Source organism: Choloepus didactylus, chromosome 4, assembly GCF_015220235.1.
Source record: "Choloepus didactylus isolate mChoDid1 chromosome 4, mChoDid1.pri, whole genome shotgun sequence".
NCBI lineage: Eukaryota > Metazoa > Chordata > Mammalia > Pilosa > Megalonychidae > Choloepus > Choloepus didactylus.
The window spans coordinates 137,509,423-137,531,053 of NC_051310.1; the positions used below are offsets into that span (position 1 = coordinate 137,509,423).

The 21,631-nt window shown below is 42.3% G+C and overlaps 1 protein-coding gene across 16 annotated transcripts in view; it reads left to right on the forward strand.

Moving 5' to 3' along the window:
- Positions 1–21,631, forward strand: part of PPIP5K1 (diphosphoinositol pentakisphosphate kinase 1) — a 47,718-nt gene that overhangs the window by 15,637 nt on the left and 10,450 nt on the right. For 5 of the 16 annotated variants that reach the window (XM_037834125.1, XM_037834127.1, XM_037834140.1 and 2 more), the window contains 6 exons: positions 1,387–1,536; positions 2,174–2,264; positions 5,051–5,176; positions 5,898–5,960; positions 9,562–9,744; positions 11,221–11,358. In XM_037834125.1, coding sequence (XP_037690053.1) covers positions 1,387–1,536; positions 2,174–2,264; positions 5,051–5,176; positions 5,898–5,960; positions 9,562–9,744; positions 11,221–11,358 — 751 coding nt within the window. The remainder of the gene's footprint in view (positions 1–1,386; positions 1,537–2,173; positions 2,265–5,050; positions 5,177–5,897; positions 5,961–9,561; positions 9,745–11,220; positions 11,359–21,631) is intronic. The other 11 variants (XM_037834137.1, XM_037834138.1, XM_037834141.1 and 8 more) reach the window with 8 other exon arrangements.

The window sequence follows — 21,631 nt, forward strand, 5'->3', positions numbered from 1 at the left end:
TTTTTTCATTTGTAAAATAAGAGTAATGTGCCCTTTCCATTTCTTTGTTGCCTTAGGTAAAAATTATGGCTCAATTGAGACAAATAGATGGCATGTTCATTTAATCCCTTTAGGGTTGTCTATACTGTCATCCCAGAAAGGGAATCATGTTTGGATGTCCATCTGTCTTCCTTTTGTTCTGACAAGGAGGTTTATCTGCCTGGTCATGGGTCCTACTATTCTTGGAGTTTGCCTCTAGTCATGATTCTAGTTCTTTAGCCTAGAGGATGGAACTGTTAATATTACATTGTTTCCAGATAACTGTCCTGGGATTTCTGTTTTGGTCTTTTTGTCCTTGGAAAGACTTGTTTCCCTCTTCAGACCAAAAACACTCCTTTATACCCCATGATTTATCCTTGTCTCAGTGATTCTGACTGGCTTATTTGGTTCCTGCTCTGACCTGATGAATCTATTTGCCTGGCTCTGTGCGGGCTCTCCGTCTTGGAGAAATTAATTTTTCCATTTTAGGGATATTTCATCTCAGAAGAATCTTAAGCTTCAGCCAGAGGTTTCAAGTTTCAGGTTTGGGAAAACCTGAACTGCAGTCTCTTTTCTGGACTCATCCTTTGCTTCCTGATTATTTTAAAGTGGATTTGAAATTGTGGTTATGCAGTTTCTTTAGGTGGGGTAGGCATTATTTTCTCTTTGAGGTATATTTGTAACTTGGTATCCATCATACTCTAGTGCTTTGCAGATTTGTGAAATAGATCAAATGGGCAGGAAGACACATAATCTTCCATCAATAAATTGCTCCTTCCCACATCCAAATGTCCTCCTCATTCATCTGGTCTGCCAGTCTCCTTGGCAGTGTTGAGCTTGACTCCCTTTTTTCTTCTGGTTTAAAGAGTCAAGAAACAGGACCAAGAAGAGCTCCCTGTATATCATCTCTTATACTTGATGAGATTAACTTCTTTCTTTCAGGCTTACAGAAATGTTCCTGTTGTAATCTCATTCCCTCTTTTCAGTTACTAGTGGTTATATCTTTGCTCATTCAGAATGCTGGTTGCCCAGGATGTGCTCCTCAGCTTTGCAAGAAAATCTCTTCGCTCCTTGGGCACACAGCCTTATAATCCTTATATTATTTCCTCTCCTTGCTCTGTAAGCATAGGTGTTGGACAGTCTTATCCTTATTGACTATAACCCTTTGCTTCATCCCTTCCTCTCCTCTTCTCATCTCATATTTTTGGACTGTTTTAGATTATGAAACCTGTGGCTTCATAGCAGTGTGTCCTATAGTTGGTCATCCTCTCCAGCCCTATAACTAGCTCTGCCCTATGGGCACTGGGGCTTTCGGGAACCTGGGAGTTAAAGGAGTCGTGACCGGCTTTCTACCCGGTCTGATTGCAGGTCATGAACATGCAGTGCACAGGGAGCCTGGACCTGATCCCCTTGCGGGGACGGCGCCGCCGGAGGTCGGGAGACCTCCCCTGGCCTTCCCCAGCCATCGTCCTACAGCCCCGGGCTGTGTCCACCACTCACCTGGCGTCCTGCACACAGGTGTCCCCTCCCTACCTCTCCTTCCTTTCCTGCCTTCTGTCTTTGCCTTTTGGGATCTAAGGACTGAGGACACTGTCTAGATGGGGTGTGTGTATGTTGGGGGTTGAGTGATTGGGCCCTTGTGGGCTTTTTTGGAAACCTGTTTCATGTCTCGAGGAGTGAGATAGTTAGAGGGGAGGGCTTCTTGGTTCAAATAAGAAATAGAGTATGACTCTTACTATAACCACAGCTGTCACATGGAAAGAAAAGAGGGTGGCTAGATTTTATTTCTTATTGTAGCTAAGCTATTGTGGTAGGCTTTCTGAGTCCTGGGGAGGGATAGAAAAAGATTAGGGAACCCTGCTCTGCTGAGAAGTGGGAAGGGTCGAGTAATGATTTTTCAGATTTGGGATGGGAAGGACTGTGGGGACTGGCATCTTAGAAGGAGAAGTACCTTCTAGTATAGGATTCCCTTGGACAGTTCCCTCCATAAAGTACACTCTCCATTCTGTTTTCTTTCTTCTTCCCCCATAAAAGTCCTTTGGTTCCTTCAAATTTTCTGACACTGCTTGGCTTTGTAGGGGCAGTAGTTCGGGACCTGGGTTTTACACTCCTGGGTTAAGGCAGCAAAATGGTAATTAGAATCCTTTTTCTTCAGGTGCTTTCTGAGACTTCATCCTCAAGGCCTGGTGGCTACCGGCTCTTTTCATCTTCACGGCCACCAACAGAGATGAAGCAAAGTGGCCTAGGTATGGTCTTTCCAACATCTCTCACCTGGGAAGGGATGTCTGTCTGCTCTTCGGGGTTTCATTGTGGGAAACCTTAGTCATGGGAGTTGGGGTCATCTAGTCACTGGTATTGTCACATAGGGGTAGGGAGGATTAATTGGGAGAGGCCCTGTTGAGGGGTGAAGTTTGATCCCAGACGATTGTTTCCATTCCAGGAAGGTTTTTTAATTTTGGTTTTCTGCATCAACTCCATTTCTCTGGCTGAAGGCCATTTTTCTGGCTTCCCCTCATATTCCTTATCTGTCCCTCCAGTCTAGCCCAGATCTTAAGGGGCCATGGAGACTCTGAACCTTCAGAGTTATCAGAGACAGAGCTATAAATAGAGGTACTTGTGACCCTCATAAGTGCATTTGGAGAATTTGTGCCATGTCTTCCTTTGAAACATATTTTTCACATTCCTGCTCTGGCTCCTCCTACTTCCATGCCTTCTTCATCCTCTCCTAATCCCATAAGCTTTTTCCCTTCCTTTCTGAAAATTGAGGAGTAAATTTGAGATTGGTGTAGTGGCAGAAGCTTCTTTCAGGACTTTAAGGGAATGTCTATTGATTTTTTTAATCTCTGGAGGGAAGTGGAGGACATCGTCCAACCTTTCCTAAGAACACAGACTGCGGGATGGATCAAGCCTCAGAGGGTATTGTATTCTTTGGGTGGGGGAGGTGGTCCTTGGGAGGGGCTATTGCCAAATACAGTGACTTTATGACCCCTTAACTACAACTGGAAGGTAGAGACAATTGTGTGGGGTCCTGGCTTGGTCCCTGGCTCTTTCTTTCTTCTATTATTCTCTCCATTTAGCACCTCTCATTTTTCTGTTACCTTTGTCCTTGGCCAATTTCTTAGTTCCCAGATGGTTAGTATTTGGACCAGCAAGGGGAGAAAGGTTTTGGTATCTTTACAGGTTAATTTTATGGAGGTAGGTTGCATTCTAGACTCCTGAAATAAGGTAGATTGTTTGGGGCATGCGAAATAAGTAGATCTATGATATGGCCTTCTCTTCCCAGAAATCCCAGTAAAGAAGTTACTCAGGTAGACTGGAAAAGAGCTTATGTGTTTCCAGCCCGTTTATGTGGGAGTGCTGTCAAGAACAAGGGACAGGTTGATAGATGGTGGTATTAAGGGGGAGACTACCCTCTGAGATGATCTGAGGACTGGGCAAAGCAGAGCTGCAGAATTGTATCAGGAAGCTATTCAAAGGAGGAAGTAAACGTAGCACAAAGCTTGGAGTGGTCTGGGTTAGAGCTAGCCCATTTTAGCTTCTCTGAAGAAAAGCAGACATATTTAGCAACTCTTCTTACTCTCTGGAACTGCATTCCAGAGCTTGTTTGAGCATGAAAGGTAGGAGAGGTTGCTGCATTGAGGAGAGGTTCTAATTCCAGGGTGGAGATTATCAGCCATCTGAACTTCCTGCTTTCTGTGGTGATCCCTGAAATCATGGCTCCTTCTTTGTGGCCTCAGAGAAAATTGCCTTCCTTTTCACTCCATCCTTCTCTCCTTTGAATGTTAGTTCCCAAGCCAAACCCAGGATTTTGGCGAAGACAGGTTTGGAAGTAGGGGCAAATCCTGAGAACTTAGTTGTCAGCCTTGTCTCGTACTTCCCACACTGTCTTTGTAAAACTATAGTGGGAGAGGGGGCCATGGAGTCCTAATCCTCCTCTAGATCTTTTTTGGGACAGTGACTGGCCTGATCTATTTTCTTCAGAGGTACTGAGTTTTATTACCCCTCCGATTGGCAATAGAGTTCTGTTTTCTTTCTTTGAACTTCTTTGTGTGGGCTTCTGGCTTTCAGCATAGAGTTTACAAGATAGATGTGAATATTTGAGAGCAGAAAACATGTCTCTTTTGTTGTTTACTTCTCACTGGGCCCTCCTTCTTAGGAGGATGCTCAGCACGTAGTAAGTAGGCAGGCACTGCGTATAACCTGTTTACTCTCCACATGCCTTTCAATTTGAGTCCATCTTGACTTCAGAAGTGACGTTGTTTCCTCTTGATGAAAAAATTACTTATTTTATATTGGGTGCTGTTGGTTCTCAGAATCAAGAGACTGAGGTTCTAGCCCAATTTAGCTCCTAACAAACTGTGTGACCTTGAGCAGATGAGATCCCTTTTGGATCTCAGTTTTTTTATCTCTAAAAATAGAAGAGTGAACTAGGTTATTTCTGAGTCTCTTCAAGTTTAGAAATTCAATGAGTCTCATATTTTCTTTCTTAGGAAAGATAAAATGGCCTGAAGGGAAGTAGAAGGGAAGGGATGTTGATGAAGAATTTAGGGGGAATTGGAAGAGTGTCAACAGAGTGATCACAAACTGGTCTCTAATTTTGATCAAAGCTCTTTCCCTTTAAGCCTACAAGGGACTAGATTTCTGGGTTCCTCAAGCCCTATATTCAGGGTAAGGGACACTGAATTAAACCTAGGGGAACATAGAAAGATCTACGTATTCTTCTGCATTTCTGAGTGCCACCTAGAGAGCAAAGTCTACCTTTTCAGTAGCTTTGAATCCCCTAATATGACTAACCCTGCATTTGTAGCAGCCTCTTGTCTCTGCTATGTAGCCTCTTCATGAGAATCCCCACTTTGCTTGCCAGTGTGGCTTTGGACAGTAGTGAAAGCTATTTATGGTTATATGTAGTGACCACGTGGTGGTGGCTCTAAATGGCTATGTGTGTGTCTCTGTGTTGTCATGTGAAGTTGTATGTGCTTCTGTGTAGTAGTTGCAGCTTTGTGTGGCTACTAATGCACTCCCGGCCTTGCAGGCTCACAGTGCACAGGGCTGTTCAGCACCACAGTGCTGGGTGGCTCCTCCAGTGCCCCGAATCTTCAGGACTACGCCCGCAGCCATGGCAAAAAGCTATCACCTGCCAGTCTGAAGCACCGAGATGGTATGTGGGTGGGTTTTGGGGTGGGGGGTGGGCAACTCCTTTCTTCATTTGTCCCTCAGCAAGGACACAACTCAGGAACTATTCATGCTTAAGATGGCGCCAACACTGGCCTCGTAACAAGTTTTCTTCATCAATTATAGATGGGAGAAGCAGCCAGCATCCCACCTACCCCTCCATTTTGCATTCCCTCTCACCATACAAATACTCCTTATTTATGCTTATCCCTTCATAATCTCCCATGTACAGCCCTGCTGCATCAATGTACTCCACCTTTGTACTCTTTCCTGGACTCTGGCCTGTAGGGGTAAAGGCCAAGGAGGATAATCCATGGTCAGGAAGAATGCAGTGAAACCTTGAATAAAATCCAGATTTAGGGCTGGGGAAATTGCTCAGGCAAGAAAGGAAAGATGATATGGAAAGAGACTGGGGGGAGAGATGAAAGTTTCTACAAAGATTTTGTTTCCAAATGATCAAAAAGAGGATGTGGTGGTGAATTAGGGTTGTTTGTGGGATGGTCGGCCATATGGTAGAAATGACAGACAGATTCCTAAGAGATTATAACAAGGGAAAAGGTTGAAATGTGGTAGTCAGGAAGTTGAGGGGCGGAGATGGGAGCAGATCGTGTAACTAACTGTAAAGAGTAGAATATCTTCAGGCAGATTCCGGAGCAGAGGGTGGGGACATGGGTAGGTATAATCCCCATGATGTCTTTTCTCCTCAGAGCTCTTGTTTGTCCCGGCCGTAAAACGATTTTCTGTGTCGTTTGCAAAGCATCCGACTAACGGTACGTTTGCTTCTGACTCAGCGTCATTCCTCCTCACCATGTCACCTCCAGACACTTAACCTCTGAGTTCTGACACTGACTTTGCCTCTCCTTCCACTGTGTCTACACCCTGTTGTCTCTGAATGAACCACTCACCAAGTGTCCCTCCTGGGACGTTTCCCTTATTGTGACAACCTTTGCCTTGGCTGCCTGGCTGCCCTATCACTGTGGCAAGTCAAGCTCTTCCTTCCATAACTGCCGTCACCACCATTGTGTCACTTTTGTCAGCATCACCACCAAAACATAGATTAAATCTTTCCTTTTCCCACCACATGATTGTCAGGCTTAGTACAGACACGATAATTGTCCCCCTTCTTAGGAAGAAAATACTGTTTCCTAGATCATCCCCATTTCTTCTCTTTTCTTCACTCCTCAGCTTGCATAATTTTGATCTTCCTGTTTTTTCTCCAATTCTTTTGGTAGGATGGAATGACTAGTTTGTTCCTCTTTGAAGCAATGCTGCAGTTTCCAGCACCAAAGCCTGTCCGTAAGGGCATCGGTGTCAGGATACAGTTTCCCATTTCCATACTCCTATCTCCTCCTATTGTGTGTATTTTATGTGGCTCTCCTGTTTCTGACATCTGCTTTATGTTACTACTAACCTAGGGTCTGGTCCTGAAAAACAGGAGCCCAGATTGATTTGGGGTGAAAGAGTAGGAGGTAGCGGGTATAGGAAAAAGGGTTGTACCTTAAGTTTTTTCAATGTAGTTTCTATGTAGTCCCAGCCTACCCAGGGTACTACTACTTTCTCAGAGAAGCTGGAAGTGAAGGGTTGAGATGTCTGCTGGGAATTCTGGGAGAGCTTAAGAATGAATAATATTTCAAGAATGTTGAACTGGGTCTGCTCAACTTTGGTGGGAGAATTTGGAAATCAGTGTAAACCAAGAACTGAGGGCTCTGGTCTCTTTGTAAGGTATGGAAGGGGAACCCAGGGCTCTCTCCCTGTTAAAGTTTTATCTTTTGTATCCTTAGTTTTCTCTTGGTTTGTACCTTGTCTTCAGGGTAAATCCAGTTTTGTCAGATACAGTTTTCTTCCATCCAAGAGCTAAGACTATGTAGGAGGTAAAGCAGCCTGGCTTCCTGGATGAAAAACCTTTGGGTGCTGATTGCTTGCTCCCTAGCCAGTAGCAGCTGCTAGATTTTAGTCCAGTCAGGCCATTCCTCTGTACTCGGTGCTCCTGAAATCTCTCCCTAGGGTGACTAGCCTATACTTCCTCAATTTTTCCCTCCAGGCCCTCCTCTGTGCCTGTGATAGGAGCTTCCCATTCAGAGTAGCATGACAATGCCTGCTCATTTATCTTCAAGCTTTTCTGGCCTTCATGTGCCACTGTCCGCTTCCAGAGTGGAACCTTATGCACTAATCCAAAACCTGGGACTTGGGCTTAGGAGACATGTTACTTAGGGTTCAGAATATGGTACCAGGAACTTGGGACCCTGAAATCAGGGGTAATTCACTAGTGTGGATTTGCTAGTTTTCAGGCTCCATGAGAAAAGACTCAAGTTCCTAAAATAGACCTTCAAACCTATATATCTCCAGTTCCCTGAAGCCTTGGTTAGCAGCTTGATCAGTTGAAGAAAATAATTATTTCTACCAAAAGAAGGAGAGGAAGAGAGACCTGGACAATTCAGGTATAGCGCAGGAGAGTGCTATTCAAGATATCCTCCAATAAAACCTGTACAGTTCCTCAGGGATTTTGTTGCCTCCTTTGTTCCTCTTGCACTTGAGCTTGGAAGCTAAGCCAGAATATGGGATCTACTTGATTACAGCAGGAGAGGTTTAGAACTATTATGTGTCTCACTGAAGAAGAAGATCTAGATTTAATTTGGCTCTCAGGACAATACGAGGGCCCTAGTCCATGGCCAAGATCTTGTTTGACTGATGTGGCAATTATAGAGTGAATGCTCTGTGTGCAATTCTTTGTGGCAGAGTCATCACAGCAGTGTGCCAAACCTACTGTTCCATCATCACCATCTTGCCATGATGTCTAGCTTTGAAACAACAGCTGGAAAAACTGGAACTGACCTTGGAAAGGAGGCAAGGCAATGTTGCCTCCTTACTTTGATGGGAGCCATCCTTGCCTCTATTCCTGATAAGCTTCTGTCATCTTGTGACTAAAATAAGGACACAAGTATGGCCCATTACTAAAGTGCATGCTGGACTCACCAAAGTAAACTAATACTGTGGGAAAAAGACTGTCTCACCTGCATCCAGAACGTCATAGTGTGCCTGTTGAATTTGCCAAGCCCACCATTTCCTAGATACCAACGATTGTGTGAATTTGGTACAATTACTGTTTTCACCAGACTAGCCTGGATAGAGCTGAAACATGTACAGAGTCCCAGCTAAGGTTTCTGGAAACCATAGTCTCATGGCAGATCAGCGTGTATGAAGAATTCTGGTCTGGGAGTTTTGAGCCTGAGCAGTTATCCTCAGCTACCTTGATCCTACCTTCCTGAATCATTACACTTGGTACTCTATATCAGCATCCTGTACTCAAATTCTTACCCATCCTCACATCAGGTCTCAAGTCCCCATACCTTCTTGCCAAGATCTTTCCATAACTGTTCCTTCTGCCACCCTCTCCCACTGCCCCTTGTCCTCCACATGCCTTTCACTGCCTTCAGCCTTTCACAGCTGAATTGCAAGCATCCACAAAGTTTGCCAAGTAAATATAACAATGACTATTAAAGGATCAAAACTTCTCTACTCACTGGCTGAACAAAGTGCAGTTAGACTCATCAGCAGCGGGAAGAAAATAAAAAGTTATTTTGCTTTTGGCCTTTGTAATGGATTCAGTGTTTCCCAGGTCCCGAGACTTATGCAAACATTTAAAAAATCTGTTTATTTGAACAAGAATAAGATAAAGAATGATTAGCCAATATTGGCATTTTCACATATTGTTCCCATTTTTTACATGCTCTGTTTAAAAGGAATCCTACACTTGCTTTCTTGCTAATCTCCTGTACCAGCTGCCTAGCACCAGTCATGTCTGGTGTAACTTACAATCTGGTTCAGAGGGCCTGGCCTGAGCTTTCAGGAGCCTTTTAACTTCAGATTTTATCTTGATACCCTATACCATTCTTGACCCTCTTCTCTGGGTGACTTTGAATCTTTTCATGTCTATCTCACCCTCATAAATCCATTTGTCTGAAAAGCAGCCCCTAACTAGGGTTTACCTAAGAAACATCAGGGGCACTGAAGCTCTAGCCAAGGCTCCCAGCCACAGAACTGCCAGTTCATCCCTATCCAGAATGATGTGGCTGCTGTCTGCAAGCATTGACTGAATTATGCTCTTGAAGGAAGTGGAAAGCCTTGCTGTATGATGAGTTTTCACTAGCCCCTTCTTTAAGACTCATTGTATGATGCCCACACTCTTCTCCCTGCAAGAAATGCCCAGTGGCTTGGACTGTCTCTGCTTCCTTTTTAGCTCACCTTGGAGCTGAGTGGCCCCCACCTCCCAGTAATGCTTGTGTCAGTCAGTGCTCCCCTCATGGTCTCTCCCTCTTCTCTCTCTTTATCTTTTGTGCTTCCTGCTGTGGTCCCCCACCCCACCCCCTCCAGAACTGCTGGATGACCAGCACCCTGTGGTCCAGTTGCTGCGCAGTTTTTCCTCTGATTGCCCGGGGGGCCGGCCAGTCTCCTTGGATGCCACGCTGGCGCATCATCTGCACCAGTGCTCCTACCACCTGCGCCTCTTCCGGAACTGGCTGCGCTCAGGCCAGGATGACCCCGAGTGCCTCTACGGTACCCCCTGCCACCAAGCTGGCTGCTGCCACTACCCTGGCTGGGACTGACTGCTTTGCTTATTGCACTTCTGTCAGGAGAGCCCACCTATGCCTTTCTCCTATATCCCCTAAGGTTATGTGACTTGCATTTAGTAGCTTGGATGGGATTGGGACCACACTGCCTGGTAGCTGTAGCATTGGCTGCTCATCCCCTTCCTATTCTCCTTCCTCACCACCTCCTAATGTTACCCATCCCCAAATTCTATTCAGCATAGGGGTAATCTCTTATCCTGGAATCTGTTCTTATGTCTATAGCCCTCTACTACTGTCATCATCCAGACTTTTCCTAGCCACTTTGATGAGCTAGAAACTGTACTTCTCCTACCCTTCGGCTACTAAATTACAGGGGAAATTGAAGCATAAAGGTTTTAGAGGCCCTGTCTGAATTGAGGTAAACAAGGCCAGGGGACAGATGGCCAGGTATAGTTCTTTTAGTTATGGGTTTTAGTCATTGATGAACAGGAGGCTTTCTTGCATAGATATTCTGTCCTGCCTACCCTAGTCCCTTTAAGGAGATGTAGAGGAGGCATAGGAAATGTTGGAGATTAAAAATCTGGTCAGGGATGTGTTTCTTGATCTTTCAATAGGTAAGTTTTTACATCAATAGTCCCTGGGATTAAGGTTATGCATTTAGGTTTATTGTTGACCCTACCTGTACTGCTGGGGCTACATTGGAATTTTTGGGTTTAGAGGAGAGAATCAGTATTTATTCTTTTTTCTAGAGAGTTTGCCTAATTTTTCTGCTGGAATATAGAGATCCTGGCAAGTCTGGGTTCTTCTAGTGAGATCAGAAGGGAGAAGCTTTTGTGATGGAAATGACCAAGAAAGAACTTTCATCCCCTAGCCTGTTCATGCATGTGGTTTTCCTGGGCTGAGCTTCATGTATATTGCATGCCCTCCAGCTTGCTTCCAAATATTATAGCCTTTCTACCCATATCCTAAATCTGCATGAACCTCTCCTTAGATTCCATGCCTTTCTCTTTAATCTGGTTCTTTTGTTCATGATCCCTGAAATTTGCTGTTTCTTCCCAGCTCATGACCTTTGTACCTCATGTTAGACCCTAAAAATTCATCCCTTGCCTCTAGACCCTTGTTTGATTTCCCCAGAAAGCACTAGGATCAATGTAGGTACTTACCCTACTGGGATTTTGTTGATTTTTCTATGGGACATCACAGGCTCTCCATAGGTAGGATGAGAGGTGATTTCATTCACCTGGAGGCCTTTTCCGTTAGAGTTTTTACAGAATCTGGAGGTAAGAGAAACAGACTCCCTTAGAGGCTCAAAAGAGTTCCCTCTTCTGAGAATTTTAGGTGCCCCACACTCCAAAAGCCACAGTCTCTCCTGATGGCTCTCAGGGACACTCCATTCTTCATTGGCCAGTTGGTATACATCTGGCAAGAATAACATTGACTTTGCCCTTCTCTACCCTAACAGGATTTGAAGGGTGTTCCATGGTGCCTACCATCTACCCCCTGGAAACACTGCATAATGCCCTTTCCCTGCGTCAAGTGAGTGCATTCTTGAGTAGAGTCTGCCAGCGCCACACTGATGCCCAGGCCCAGGCATCTACAGGTATAGAGAATACTATCATCTTGTACTCCAACCTCTGCCCCCATTCCTTTGCTTCCTTGAAAAGAGAAAGTTATATATGAAAAAGATAGCCACTCCTAAAATGCACAAAAATAGACTTGAAAAATGTTAAATTGCACAGGTGTGCTGGTTTGAATGTATTATGTCCCCCAAAACACCGTTATCTTTGATGTAATCTTGTGTGGGCAGGTGTATGAGTGTTGATTAGATTGTAATTCTTTGAGTGTTTCCATGGAGATGTGCTCCCCCAACTATGGGTGATGACTCTGGTTGGATAATTTCCATGGAGGTGTTACCCACCCATTCAGGGTGGGTCTAAATTAAATCACTGGCAACAAAATACTTGCAAATCGAATCCAAAGACACATTAAAAAAATCATACACCATGACCAAGTGGGGTTCATTCCAGGCATGCAAGGATGGTTCAACATCAGAAAAACAATCAATGTATTACAACACATTAAAAACTCGAAAGGGAAAAATCAATTGATCATCTCAATAGATGCTGAAAAAGCATTTGACAAAATCCAACATCCCTTTTTGATAAAAACACTTCAAAAGGTAGGAATTCAAGGAAACTTCCTCAACATGATAAAGAGCATATATGAAAAACCCACAGCCAGCATAGTACTCAATGGTGAGAGACTGAAAGCCTTCCCTCTAAGATCAGGAACAAGACAAGGATGCCCGCTGTCACCACTGTTATTCAACATTGTGCTGGAAGTGCTAGCCAGGGCAATCCGGCAAGACAAAGAAATAAAAGGCATCCAAATTGGAAAAGAAGAAGTAAAACTGTCATTGTTCGCAGATGATATGATCTTATATCTAGAAAACCCTGAGAAATCAACGATACACCTACTAGAGCTAATAAACAAATTTAGCAAAGTAGCGGGATACAAGATTAATGCACATAAGTCAGTAATGTTTCTATATGCTAGAAATGAACAAACTGAAGAGACACTCAAGAAAAAGATACCATTTTCAATAGCAACTAAAAAAATCAAGTACCTAGGAATAAACTTAACCAAAGATGTAAAAGACCTATACAAAGAAAACTACATAACTCTACTAAAAGAAATAGAAGGGGACCTTAAAAGATGGAAAAATATTCCATGTTCATGGATAGGAAGGCTAAATGTCATTAAGATGTCAATTCTACCCAAACTCATCTACAGATTCAATGCAATCCCAATCAAAATTCCAACAACCTACTTTGCAGACTTGGAAAAGCTAGTTATCAAATTTATTTGGAAAGGGAAGATGCCTCGAATTGCTAAAGACACTCTAAAAAAGAAAAACGAAGTGGGAGGACTTACACTCCCTGACTTTGAAGCTTATTATAAAGCCACAGTTGCCAAGACAGCATGGTACTGGCACAAAGATAGACATATAGATCAATGGAATCGAATTGAGAATTCAGAGATAGACCCTCAGATCTATGGCCGACTGATCTTTGATAAGGCCCCCAAAGTCACCGAACTGAGCCATAATGGTCTTTTCAACAAATGGGGCAGGGAGAGTTGGATATCCATATCCAAAAGAATGAAAGAGGACCCCTACCTCACCCCCTACACAAAAATTAACTCAAAATGGACCAAAGATCTCAATATAAAAGAAAGTACCATAAAACTCCTAGAAGATAATGTAGGAAAACATCTTCAAGACCTTGTATTAGGAGGCCACTTCCTAGACTTTACACCCAAAGCACAAGCAACAAAAGAGAAAATAGATAAATGGGAACTCCTCAAGCTTAGAAGTTTCTGCACCTCAAAGGAATTTCTCAAAAAGGTAAAGAGGCAGCCAACTCAATGGGAAAAAATTTTTGGAAACCATGTATCTGACAAAAGACTGATATCTTGCATATACAAAGAAATCCTACAACTCAATGACAATAGTACAGACAGCCCAATTATAAAATGGGCAAAAGATATGAAAAGACAGTTCTCTGAAGAGGAAATACAAATGACCAAGAAACACATGAAAAAATGTTCAGCTTCACTAGCTATTAGAGAGATGCAAATTAAGACCACAATGAGATACCATCTAACACCGGTTAGAATGGCTGCCATTAAACAAACAGGAAACTACAAATGCTGGAGGGGATGTGGAGAAATTGGAACTCTTATTCATTGTTGGTGGGACTGTATAATGGTTCAGCCACTCTGGAAGTCAGTCTGGCAGTTCCTTAGAAAACTAGATATAGAGCTACCATTCGATCCAGCGATTGCACTCCTCGGTATATACCCGGAAGATCGGAAAGCAGTGACACGAATAGATATCTGCACGCCAATGTTCATAGCAGCATTATTCACAATTGCCAAGAGATGGAAACAACCCAAATGTCCTTCAACAGATGAGTGGATAAATAAAATGTGGTATATACACACGATGGAATACTACGCGGCAGTAAGAAGGAACGATCTGGTGAAACATATGACAACATGGATGAACCTTGAAGACATAATGCTGAGCGAAATAAGCCAGGCACAAAAAGAGAAATATTATATGCTACCACTAATGTGAACTTTGAAAAATGTAAAACAAATGGTTTATAATGTAGAATGTAGGGGAACTAGCAGTAGAGAGCAATTAAGGAAGGGGGAACAATAATCCAGGAAGAACAGATAAGCTATTTAACGTTCTGGGGATGCCCAGAAATGACTATGGTCTGTTAATTTCTGATGGTTGTAGTAGGAACAAGTTCACTGAAATGTTGCTATATTATGTAACTTTCTTGGGGTAAAGTAGGAACATGTTGGAAGTTAAGCAGTTATCTTAGGTTAGTTGTCTTTTTCTTACTCCCTTGCTATGGTCTCTTTGAAATGCTCTTTTATTGTATGTTTGTTTTCTTTTTAACTTTTTTTTTCATACAGGTGATTTGAAAAAAGAAGGGAAAGTTAAAAAAAAAAAAAAAAGAAAAAAGACAAACAAGGGAAAAAAAAAAAAAAAAAAAAGATGTAGTGCCCCCTTGAGGAGCCTGTGGAGAATGCAGGGGTATTCGCCTACCCCACCTCCATGGTTGCTAACATGACCACAGACATAGGGGACTGATGGTTTGATGGGTTGAGCCCTCTACCATAAGTTTTACCCTTGGGAAGACGGTTGCTGCAAAGGAGAGGCTAGGCCTCCCTGTATTTGTGCCTAAGAGTCTCCTCCTGAATGCCTCTTTGTTGCTCAGATGTGGCCCTCTCTCTCTGGCTAAGCCAACTTGAAAGGTGAAATCACTGCCCTCCCCCCTACGTGGGATCAGACACCCAGGGAAGTGAATCTCCCTGGCAACGTGGAATATGACTCCCAGGGAGGAACGTAGACCTGGCACCGTGGGACGGAGAACATCTTCTTGACCAAAAGGGGGATGTGAAAGGAAATGAAATAAGCTTCAGTGGCAGAGAGATTCCAAAAGGAGCCGAGAGGTCACTCTGGTGGGCACTCTTATACACACTTTAGACAACCCTTTTTAGGTTCTAAAGAATTGGGGTAGCTGGTGGTGGATACCTGAAACTATCAAACTACAACCCAGAACCCATGAATCTCGAAGACAGTTGTATAAAAATGTAGCTTATGAGGGGTGACAATGGGATTGGGAAAGCCATAAGGACCAAACACCACTTTGTCTAGTTTATGGATGGATGTGTAGAAAAGTAGGGGAAGGAAACAAACAGACAAAGGTACCCAGTGTTCTTTTTTACTTCAATTGCTCTTTTTCACTCTAATTATTATTCTTGTTATTTTTGTGTGTGTGCTAATGAAGGTGTCAGGGATTGATTTAGGTGATGAATGTACAACTATGTAATGGTACTGTAAACAATCGAAAGTACAATTTGTTTTGTATGACTGCGTGGTATGTGAATATATCTCAATAAAATGATGATTAAAAAAAAAAAAAAAAAAAGATGAAACGAAAAAAAAAAAAAATAAATAAATTAAATCACTGGAACTATATAAATGAGCTGACAAACAGAAGGAACTCAGTGCAGCTGAGAGTAACATTTTGAAGAGGAGCTACAGCCAAGAGGGACACTTTGAAGAATGCACAGAAGCTGAGAGAGCAGCTTCAGATGAGAGACAATTTGAAGACGGCCGTTGAAAGCAGACTCTTGCTCCAGAGAAGCTAAGAGAGGACAAACACTGGAAGAGCAACTAAGAATGACATTTTTGAGGAACTGCATCCTAGAGAAGGACGTCCTGGGAGAAAGCCATTTTGAACCCAGAAGTTTGGAGCAGACACCAGCCACGTGCCTTTCCAGCTAACAGAGGTTTTCCGGACACCATTGGCCATCCTCCAGTGAAAGTACCCGCTTGTTGATGACTTACCTTGGACACCTTATGGCCTTAAGACTGTAACTGTGTAACCAAATAAACCCCCTTTGTAAAAGCTGATTCATTTCTGGTGTTTTGCATTCCGGCATCATTAGCAAACCAGAACAACAGGCCAACTCAACATCATAGAAATATCACTTCTTCCCAATTTAATTTATAAATTTAATGTGATCCCGATAAGAATACTGATGTTTTTCTAAAGTCAGATAAATCAATTATGAAATTCTCATTGAAAAATAAACAAGGAAGACTAGCCAGGAAAACTGTGAAAAGAGGAACAATGAGGTGATACTAGCCCTACCAGATATTAAAGCATATTGTAAAACTTCTGTAATTAAAACAGAATAGTATTGGTACATGAATAGACAGACCAATGAAACAAATGATAAAATCTAGAAATAGATGAACTTAGCATTTCAAAATACTGGGGAAAGATAAACTTTTTAATAAATGGAGTCGGGACAGCTGAATAGCCATTTGGCAGAAATAAAAATTGAATCCATATTTCACATTGTATACCAGGATAAACTCCATATGGATCAGAGATCTAAGTTTTAAAATTAAACCATATGGTCACTTCAAAGAAAGTGGTGAAATAGCTGGCTTCATGGGACCATTACTCCACAGAAACACTGAAAAATCAAGCAAATCTTTCAGAATCAACTTCATCAGAACTCTGGAAAATAGTCAAACATTTACAGCAACCAAGGAAAATGTTGAATCAAGAATAAGTCAACTTAAAAAGGGTGGGAAAGCTTTGTGGCATTTTTACTTGCCCTTACCTCACCCTCTTCCCTAAGGTGGTGGCAGTCTTGAAGATGGCAGCACACATTCTCAATTGTGGGACCCTGGTCCCTGGCTCCAAAGAGAGCAAGCAGACCTTATTCTCAAAGAATTGCATTTGTTGTTTGTCTGTCTCACCTGTCTGAGTGCTATCTGAAGGATTGACACAAGATACTTGCTTTGTTTTACCTAACACAACTCAAATCAGGGCAGAAAAGTGGTTATGTAGAGGGCTTCCTGGAAAACATTGTAAAGTAAATTACAATCCACTGCTACCTAGGGCAAAAGATTGCAGTTGAGGTAAACAAGAGATGTGCCAAAAGCATGGGGAAAAAGCTTGGGAGAGAGTTTCTTTGGAAAATTAGGGCATTCAAAAGTACCTGCCTATATGGGGGGACTTAGAAAGACATGTGCATCCCTAGGACATGATATATGCCCCAAAAAGACCTAGGGCCTAGGAAGACTCCAGACTTTCATCTCTGGCAGATATCTAGGCTCAGCACAAACAGGAAGTGAAGGCTAAGGCTGATTTGTGAATGGCCTGACTAAGCATTGAAGGAGTATCCCAATATAGAGCTCTATATTCAATGGGTGAAAAATAGTCTCCTCAAAGCATAGTGCTGGGACAGCTCAATTTCCAAATCCTAGCAAACCAAATCCAACAGCATATTAAAAGTCTTATACACCCTGACCAAGTGGGACTTATCCTAGGGCTTCAAGGGTGGTTCAAGTAAGAAAATCAACCAATGTAACACACCAACTAAAAGGACAAAGGGAAAAAAAAATCCCACATGATCATCTCAATTCATGCAGAAAAGGCATTTGACAAAATCCAATACCCTTTCTTGTTAAAGAACACTAGAAAACTAGTAATAGAAGAGAACACTTTCAACATGGTAAAGGGCATTTATGAAGAACCCACAGCTAACATACTCAGTGGTGAATGACTGAAAACTTTTATCCTAAGATCAGGAAAAAGACAAGGATTTCCTCTGTCTACTGTTATTCAACAAAGTACTGGAAGTTCCAGCCAGAGCAATTAGGCAAGAAAAAGGAGTGAAAGGCATCCAAGTTGGAAAGAAAGAAGTAAAACTATTTCTTTCTACAGATGACATGATTCTGTATTTAGAAAATTCCAAAGAATCTGCAGAAAACTACTAGAACTAATGAACAAATTTAGCAAAGTTGCAGGGTACAAGATCAATACGCAAAAATCAACTGTGTTCTATATACAAGTAATGAACAATCCAAAAAGGAAATTAAGAAAGCAATTCTATTTACAAAATTACCTAAAAGAATAAAATACCTAGGAATAAATTTAACCAAGGAGTTGAAAGATTTGTGCACTGAAAACTACTAAACATTGCTGAAAGAAACCAGTGAAGACCTGAATAAATGGAAAAATATCCTATGTTCATGGATTAGAAGACAATATTGTTAAAACGGCCTTACGAGAACCTAAGATGGCGGCTAGGTGAGACAGGGCAAAAAAAATACCTCCATGAAAAATACTAGATAAAAGCCATAAAGTGACCCAGAACACCAGTTCCAGGTATGTACCAGCCAGACAAGGTCTGCTAAATCCACAGGGACCATGCTTTTGGTGAAACTGGGAATCTGCATTCTGAAATGAGTGAGTGAGCCAGCTGAAAGTCCGGTGGCAGCACTGTGGTGTGGGGAAACCATGGGTTGGCATTTGGAGACAGACTAGTTCCTTCTTAAAAAGAAAAAAAACAAAAAAAAAACCAGGAGCGGCTGCGGTTACAATGGTGAGAACCACGCAGTGAAGCACAGCAGGAGTGGACTGTGCCAACATCTCGGTGTCTGGCGTGGAGGATAGCCCGCTGCTGATTGTCTCGGGGCCAGGGGGGCAGAGGGGAGCCAAAAGGAGAAAGAAACCACGTCCCTTGCAGCCATCTCCCCGGTGGGTGGGGGATACTCCTGCCAGGGGCCCGACCCACAGCCCAGAGCTGTGCCAAGAAACCTAGTGTGACGGGGAGTGTTTCCCGCAGCACCACACACATGCCACAATATCAACCATGGACAGTGGCCTTTAGTGCACCCACAGCTAACTGTCCCAGAGCTGAGAAGGCGGAGTTGTCCAAAAAGGGGGAAATTAACATGCCCCATTCAACCATCTTTACAGCAGGCTGGGAACGCCCCTGCATGACCGGTGGCCCAGGGCTTCCCTTGAGGGACGGCATGCACTTGTGACGTAGCACAGCCTTCCCTCAGCAGAGGTCCTGGAAGAGCATGGCTGAGAAGGGGGACCCGCTCGGAAATCCCAGGGACCCTATGCCAATACCAAGGACTTGTGGGTCAGTGGCAGAGACAATCTGTGGCAAGACTGAAATGAACACTTAGACTCTTACAACAGCTATAAATCTCCAGGAACACCTGGGAGGTTTGATTATTAAAGCTGCCCTGCCCCCCTAACCACTCAGACACACGCCCCACATTCAGGGCGGACAGCACCAACAACACATCCAAACTTAGTGCCCCAAATGACCCCACAAGAATCAGATCCCCACACACCACAAAGACAAAGTTGGAGAGAACTGACTTGAGGGGAATAGGTGACTTGCGGACGCCATCTGCTGGTTAGTTAGAGAAAGTGTATGCCACCAAGCTGTAGATCTGACAAATTAGAGATTGGTATTTTTTATAACTTGAAAGAACCCTATCAAGTAAAGCAAATGCCAAGAGGCCAAAAACAACAGAAAATCATAAAGCATATGATAAAACCAGATGATATGGAGAACCCAAACCCAAACACCCAAATCAAAAGATCAAAAGAGATGCAGTACTTGGCGCAACTAATCAAAGAACTAAGGACAAACAACAAGAGCATGGCACAGGATATAAGGGACATGAAGAAGAGCATTACACAGGATATAAAGGTCATAAAGGAGACCCTAGAAGAGCACACGGAAGAAATTGCAAGAGTAAATAAAAAAATAGAAGATCTTATGGAAATAAAAGAAACTTGGCCAAATTAAAAAGACTCTGGATACTCATAATACAAGATTAGAGGAAGCTGAACAATGACTCAGCCTCCTTGAGGACCACAGAATGGAAAATGAAGGAACAAAAGAAAGAATGGGGAAAAAAATTGAAAAAATCAAAATGGGTCTCAGGGATATGATAGATAAAATAAAATGTCCAAATTTAAGAATCACTGGTGTCCCAGAAGGGGAAGAGATGGGTAAAGGTCTAGAAAGAGTATTCAAAGAAATTGTCGGGGAAAACTTCCCAAACCTTCTACTCAATATAAATACACAAAGCATAAATGCCCAGCGAACTCCAAATAGAATAAATCCAAATAAACCCACTCCGAGACATATTCTGATCAGACTCTCAAATACTGAAGAGAAGGAGCAAGTTCTGAAAGCAGCAAGAGAAAAGCAATTCACCACATACAAAGGAAACAACATGAAACTAAGTAGTGACTACTCAGCAGCCACCATGGAGGCGAGAAGGCAGTGGCATGACATATTTAAAATTCTGACAGAAATTTCCAACCAAGAATACTTTATCCAGCAAAACTCTCCTTCAGATTTGAGGAAGAGCTTTAATTTTTCCAAACAAATGCTGAGAGATTTTGCTAATAAAAGACCTGCCCTACTTCAGATACTAAAGGTAGCCCTACCAACAGAGAAAGAAAGGAGAGAGAGATAGAGAGAAATTTAACAGGCATATATAGAACATTACATCCCAAATCACCAGGACACACATGCTTCTCTAGTGGTCACGGATCTTTCTCCAGAATAGACCATATGCTGGGACATAAAACAAGCCTCAATAAATTAAAAAAAAAAAAATTGAATTTATTCAAAGCACATTCTCTGACCACAATGGAATACAAACAGAAGTCAATAACTATCAGAGACTTAGAAAATTCACAAACAACTGGAGGGTAAAAATGTGGGGGAGAAGAAAGCATTCCGGATATTCAAAAGCTAAGGGACTTCATCATCAGTAGATCAGTCCTATAAGAAACGCTAAAGGGAATTGAGCAAGCTGAAAGGAAGGGACACTAAACAATTGACTGAAACCACATGAAGAAATAAAGATTTCCAGTAAAGATCACATGGTAAATATAACTACCAATACTACTGTATTTTTGATTTGTAACTCCACTATTTACTTCCTACAGGATGTAAAATACATAAACTGTAATGATAAATCAGTGGTTTTGGACTCAATGTAAAATATGTAATTTTTGACAAGAACTACAAGGTGAGGGAATGGAGGAGTATAGGAACATAGTTTACATGTCCTATTGAAGTTAAGTTGGTGTCAAAGAAAAACAAGATTGTTATAGATTTAAGAGGTTTAATTTAAGCCCCACGGTAAACACAAAGAAAGTATCAGAGAATGTGACCATAGAGATGAAAAGTGGAGTATGAGTTACGAGAAGTGGGGGAAGGGGCAATGGGGAGTTAGGAAATGAGTGTAGGGTTTCTGTTTGGGGTGAAGGGAAATTTCTAGTAATGGATGGTGGGAAGGTGATAGCATTGCAGCATTCTAAATGTGATTAATCCCACTAATGGAATGCTAGGGAGGGGGTGGAATGGGAAGATTAAGGCTGTATTATATATGTTTCCACAATTGAAAAAAAAAATAAAAAAAGACAGTCTAAATAGATGACAATTAAATGCCAAGGATGATCCTGGATGGGATCTGAAGATGGAGGAGAGGAGGCTCAAAGTTACACAGTTGGGACAAAAGAAAGAAAAAAAAGGAAATAAAGAATGTAAGCTTTATATCAATGTTGAATTTCTTGAACTTCTTAGCTGCACTTAATGGGATCGCATAAAAGAATGTTCTTGTTCATGAGAATTGTATATGTGAATTATATTGTTTGTTCAAGGATGTGTGCAGCTTGCTCTCATATGTTCAGAAGACAGAGCAATAGATGATGGATGATAGGGAGGGAGGGAAAGAAAGAAATGGTGGTGTGACAGGATGTTAAAGTTGGTGGATTGGGGTATCGGGGGAGGGGGGTCGTGGTATGCAGGAGTTCTGTGTATGGGGTTTGTATTGTTTTTGCAACTGTTCCTGTAAGTTTGAATTTATTTCAAAATAAATTTTTTTTTAAAAATGGCCTTACTACCCAAAGCAATCTAAAGGTTCAATGCAATCCCTATAA